At 51.2% G+C, this 6,000-nt stretch overlaps 1 protein-coding gene across 1 annotated transcript; it reads left to right on the top strand.

Moving 5' to 3' along the window:
* Positions 1-445: 445 nt before the first annotated feature.
* Positions 446-2,656, top strand: SRARP (steroid receptor associated and regulated protein). Its single transcript, XM_011000889.3, has 2 exons — positions 446-704; positions 1,834-2,656. Exons 1-2 carry the CDS (start codon positions 611-613, stop codon positions 2,247-2,249), a joined length of 510 nt encoding a protein of 169 aa, XP_010999191.2. The 5' UTR covers positions 446-610; the 3' UTR covers positions 2,250-2,656.
* Positions 2,657-6,000: the final 3,344 nt, after the last annotated feature.

The following is a 6,000-nucleotide window of genomic DNA, read 5'->3' as shown; positions in this document are numbered from 1 at the left end:
TAAAAAGAGACCCCAGAGAGCTTTCTTGTGCTTTCTGCCAGGTGAAGACACAGTGAAGGCAGCCATCCATGATCCAACGAGCAGAGCCTCACCAAACACTGGACTCTGCAGGCACCTGGACCTTGGACTTCCAGCATCCAGAAGCGTGAGAAACAAGTGTTTGTGGCTTAATTCCCCAGTCTATCGCTGCTTAAACAGACTGAGACATATTAAGTAGGTAGTGTTCCACGTAGTTCTTAGGCAGGAAAAAGCAAAACAAAACAACTGAAAACTGGGGAGGCAGCCAATGACTGAGTTTTGGGAAACCGAGGCCTGGGTGAGAAGGTTCCAAGGCTTGTCCTAAGCGAGGAAGCAGCTGGAGTTGGAAGAAATCGTGTCTGTTTGGTAGAAGGCCCGCCTCCCAGGGACCCGACAGCAATCCTGTTGACATAACCCCAGTGGATCAAAACAATCCCTCAACTGCCCCAGGCCAGTTCCTGTGGCTCCTGGTGGAATTCACTCAGCAGATCCGGATCCAGTAAACATAAAAGGTCTGGTCCTTGGGTGGGGAGCTGCATCCTGGAAGAGGCTGCCGAAAACTGCTCCTTCTGCTAGTGCTAAGCGAGGCGCTATGGCAACAGTAACAGCCCCCTCAGAAGACCCCCAGGACCAGAGAGTCAGCTCCAAAGTCAAGGGCCTTGAGACAGACCTGGAGACCAGCTCAGGTAAGAGGTGGCAGAGAGGGCCTCAGCCCTGCAGCTGAGGGCACTGGGGAGGCCGTCGGGAGGCTGGAGGCAGAGGGCAGATACCCTCCGTCTGGGGCTGCCAGGATTCTTAAGCCATGGGTGGGCTTTATCTACAGTTGACCCTTGAACATGGCAAGGGTTGGGGGCACTGACCCTGCGTACAGTCAAAAATCTGCATTTAACTACCGTATACTGTCGTCCCTCCACATCCAAGTTTCCACATCCACCGATTCAACCCATTGGGGTTGTGTGGTAATTGGTATTTATCAAAAAAATCCGAGTACAAGTGGACCTCCAGTTCAAACCTGTGTTGTTCAAGGGTCAACCATATTTCCTGTGTTAACCAACCTACCAGAACGTAAGCTTCCTTCTGAGACTGTGTCGAGGCGAGGAGCACATAATTAAGAGAATGGATTTGTTTATTATTTGGGTAACTTGAAACGTTACTTTTCTAAGAGCACAGGCTTTGGATTCACAGAGACCTGCTCTGGCACTTGCTTGATTGAGAAATTGATTGATTGGTTTGGTTCATGGCGTCTTCTCCCTGTTTGGTGGAGAGGACAGAGCCGGGATCCCCAGAGCGGCCGGGATCAGTAGATAAGATTATTCAGGAAGGGGGAGAACAGCTCAGTGCTCCCTGAGAACCATCAACATTTGCATTAGCAGAGCCTCAGTTTCCTCATCTGTAAAATGTGGCCGAGACTTTTCTCTCACTACTCACTCAGCACAGTCCGTGGACCTTCAGCACTGACATCCCTGGGAGCTTGTTAGAATGCAGACCCTCAGGCCCTGCCCCAGACCCACTGTATGAGAATCTGCCTGGTAACAAGACGCCCAGGCAGTTGGTGTGTCCAGTGGAGTTGACAGGCTCTGATGCAGTGGGCTCTGTGCTCCTGGAAGGCGGAGGGCTGATACAGGGGGAAGCTAGGTTTAATCGCAGGTCTCCCCAATGCTGAAAGATGCCTGCACTTAGGCCCCACTGTCTTCCCGTCACTGTGTGTCCACCAATGCGCAGTTAAATCTTTGTTGAGTGAATGAACAAATGACTTCATGAAACCACATCCTTTGCTGTGCTAACACAAACTTTTGATTTTTCCCTTCCCTCTAGATGGAAAGCCAGCTCGCCATCAGAAGACCATCCCCAAAGCTCACCTAACTTTCGTTATCGACTGTGCTCATGGGAAACAGCTGTCCCTGGCAGCGCCCCCAGCACCACTCCGAGCTCTGAGTCCCAACCTAGGATCTGTCATCCCTCCAATGAAGACCTACATCTTGTTCTGTGGGGGAAACCAGCCTCATCTGACTCAGGAGGCACCCACAAGTGATGGGGGCCTTGCCCAGGCCACGGGCACCCTGCCACCCTGCAGAGAAACTGTAGCCCCAGCTGCCTCCCCAGCCAGCCCACCCTCCCTCCCGGAGGTTCCTGAAGCCAAGGGGAGCCCTGTGAAGAGGTCTTCAGCTTGGGGAAGAGTCATAGGCTCACTTAAAGCCCTCTCTTCCTGTGTCTGCGCGCAGACTGATTAACCGGAAGGGGCTGGCTGTGAGAGGAAGGGGCTGGCACCCCAGGCTCCGGGGCACAGTGGATGCAATTTCCAGGGTCCACTCCCTCTTCCCCAGCCAAGCAGAAGTCTTTTGTGCTTGAGCCAAGGAAGGGACATCAGATCCCTAAAGGCCATCTGAAACGGGACGCACTCAAGAGTATCCTATGTACTCCTTCCTTTCTGTCTTTGTTAGCCTTTCATTGGAAGCAGGGTAAGGCACCGCCACATGGAAAGAGACTAACTCATTCCCACAGCAAATTCTAATGCAGCATGTTCCACGTGCCGGGCCCTTCAAAGCCTAGAGAAGATATAGCTTTCTTGGAGCTAGTATTCTTGGAGGTGGGGGAGAAAGGTTAAACAACTGAATAAAGATGGTTTTGAACAGTGTAACGAGTGCTGTGTAGGAACTGAGACCAGGTGCTGGGGTGGAAAATGAGGAGGTAGAGAGCTTTTCTGACACAGTGGTTGGGAAAGGCCTCTGAGTGGGTAACAAAATATGATCTAAAAGATGAGAAGGAGCCAGCACTGAGAACCATCTTCGCTCAAGCCACCGGGTTGGCATCCCATCCCAGAGCAGGAGTCAGGACCCATCCCCAGCACAACGGGCAGGTGCTGCACATTGGCTGTTGTCATCTTGGCACGCATGCAAGTGTGTAGGTCACCAGGGATCACCAGGTGGGTACGGCACACAGGATGGGAAGTTCAAGGGCCCAGGTGGGATGGGAAATAAGCAGAAATGGCTTGTCAAGATGGGGCGGAAGTGCACAGAAAGGGAATGGAGTATCATGTTTGAACAAATGGAAACAAGAGACATTATTTATTGAGCATCTTCTGCATACCAGGCCCATCCTGCCTCTTAGGGATACAGAAAACAGTTGGGGGCTTAGTCTCTGCCCCACCAGGCGGTCATGGTCCCCAAAAGGAAGCGGGGGTTGCTGTGAGGGTAGGTGTAGGTCTGAGAGATGCACAGAGCTGTGTGGAACTCAGCTGGAGAGTGTCTCAAGGCTCTTAGGTTAAAATTGCTAAATGTTCATTTATTCAATGACTATTTTACTACTTTCCTACAAACACTAGTGGCTAACATAGATGGACCATTTGCTCTGTGCCAGGAGCTAACAGTCTCCAAGTGCCAGTATAGGGAAGCACTATTTTTGTATCCCTCTCACTGGTTAGGGAGCCGAGACAGACAGATTGAGGAATGCCCTCAAGGTCCCACAGACTGGGCCAGTTGGGATTAGAACCTAGGCCAGCCTGGTGCTCAAGTTCTTGCTCCTCACTGTAGAGCAGACAGCCTCACATCCTGGCAGGGTCTCTTCTAGACCAAGGGGATCTAGAGAGAGCAGACATAACCCTGTCCTCAAGAAGCTCACTGCCTGGTTGGGGAGGCAAGGAAGAAAGTGCCTGTAGCTGTAGCTTCAAATAAGTGCAACAGTAAGGGCACACAGAATGATGATGGGGCTGGAGAGGGTCCCCAGCTCACTCTGGAGAGGAGATCAGGGAGGGCTTCCTGCAGGAAGTGATTTCCAAACTAAGATCTGACCAGTGAGTGAGTCATACAAAGGCAAGGGGGCAGGGGTGGGGCATGTTTCAGGAAGAAAGGCCAAAGTCATTCAGTCTGGCTGGAGTATTCATTCATTCACTATTTCTAGACACTCACTGTGTGCTAAGCTCTGGGCTAGACCTTGGGATGGTGCAGTGATAAGATGGACAAGGTCTGGTCATAAAGGAGCTTATCCTCCAGCTGGGGGAGACAATGTGTGTGCATACACACACACACACACACACACACACACACACACACACACACACACGAAGCAGAGAAGCCAGAGAAGTGACAGGGACCATATCACATGAGGCTTTGCAGGCCACGATGATATCTTTGCATTTGATTCTGAGACGGGGACTGTTGGAAATTGTGAGCAGAGAGTGACATGACCAGATCTACCTTAAAAAAAAATTCCTCTTAGCTCTTATGCTGGGATAGGAAAGCAGGGGAGGAAGCTGAGAAGACTGCACCTTAATCCAGCCAAAAGGGAGGTGATGGTCCAAACTAGAGAGGTGGTGACAGAATAATCTGGGTCATATACACCCCCTCCTCTCTCCTTCCCTCGCTGAGAATCACTGGACTAGAAGAGCCCAAAGACATGTCTGCAAAGGGAGTTTGAGACCCATAAGGAAAAGGGTGAGGCCTGTGGCTGCAGGTCTCACTTTTCGCCAGCAGGTGGCACCCTATCATCAGACTGGAGGGCATCACCTCCTGGTCTGAGTGGAGAGGGTGGAATCTGCGGGTGAGGGGCCAACGCTATGGGGCCAGCCGCCCAGGGGGATCAAGTTTTCAGAAACCAACCTTTCACTCTAACCAACATTCCTCTCATCCAGAATAATGGCTATTGATATCTTTATATGCACCACACAGTACCTCAGCTCCTCTCTCACCAGACCTGTGATGTGGGTACAAATTTTGTTGCCATTTTACAGATGAAGAAACTGAGGCACAGGGGAATGAAATGACTTGCCCAAGACCACCAATTAGAAAGAGGCAGAGCCCAAATCCAAACCCCAGGGAGTGTGACATAGCATCATCACCCCATATTATGCTGTAGGTGTTCTGTTCATATTTGTTGAATGAGTGAAAAAAGAATGAGCATTCTCCAAGGACCCAGCCTAGGGCTTGGCAGTGTGCAGGGAGTATTTGGGAATCGAACAAGTGAGTGAGGCCCTCACTGAGAAGGGGCACACAGGTGGAGGAGAACAGTTCAGTCTTTTCACCACAGTCCTGTGAGGGGCTGTTCAACCACCTCCATGGAAGGGTGCCCCTGGGTCCAGCCCTGGAGGGCCTCAGAGCTCAGGACTGGCCTGGCTGGCTGCTCACAGTGAGCCCCAGGCCAGCTGTGCTGACTGTAAACAGCACCCCCTCCCTTGCCCAGGAACTCCTGCCTCGGGCATCAACCCAGTGGACTCAAGTCACCATGACCCTCAGGACCCACTCTTGTTTGGTGGGGGGAGGGTCGGGGTGGGGGAAGGGTAGGGTAGTGGAAGCTTGGTTTTCCTTGTTCAGAAAACAAGCACCGTGCTTTTAACAGCTTAGCATTTATTGAACTTCTACTAAAATACCATCTCTCTTCAGTTCCTCACAGCAGCCCTGGGAGGGTGGTAGCTGATCTTTATTTACACATGAGGAAACTAAGGCTTCCAGGGGCTTCTTTCCTCCACCTCCACTCCCGGGGCCCAGAGAGTTCTTCCAAGAAAGAACCTACCTTTTAGCCGTGCCTTCACCTGCTTTTCCTGGAGAGAAGACCCCAGGTACAGGGCAACTTCTCTGCCCTCCCAGCCCAAGTCCTGGTCTCAGTGGAGCCAGGGACAGTGTGAGTGAGGTGGGATGTCAGGCTCCAAATCTAAATTAAATAACAGGGCTCTAAAGGAGCCCTTCTGAGTGTTTCTAATGCATGGCATATGTGAGCTACAGTCAACAACCATGTGCCAAGCCCTTTAAGGGCATTCAAAACAACCGTAGCAGGTGGATCCTATTAGCACCATTTTACAGATAGGGCAACTGAGGCACAGAGAGATTAAGTTACTTACTCAAGATTACACAGCTCAAAAGCGGCAGAGTCAAGATTTGAACCCAGGTGGTGTGGCTCCAGAGTCCACAATTGACCCTCCACTCTTTACTGAGGATTGTTAGCTTTTAAAAAAATTCTACAAACATTTGCTTAGCTCCTTTCCCATGCCGG

This window comes from Camelus dromedarius, chromosome 14 (assembly GCF_036321535.1).
Source record: "Camelus dromedarius isolate mCamDro1 chromosome 14, mCamDro1.pat, whole genome shotgun sequence".
NCBI classification, from domain to species: domain Eukaryota; kingdom Metazoa; phylum Chordata; class Mammalia; order Artiodactyla; family Camelidae; genus Camelus; species Camelus dromedarius.
Note: the sequence above shows the minus strand (reverse complement) of the source record. Positions and strands in the feature narration are given on the sequence as shown.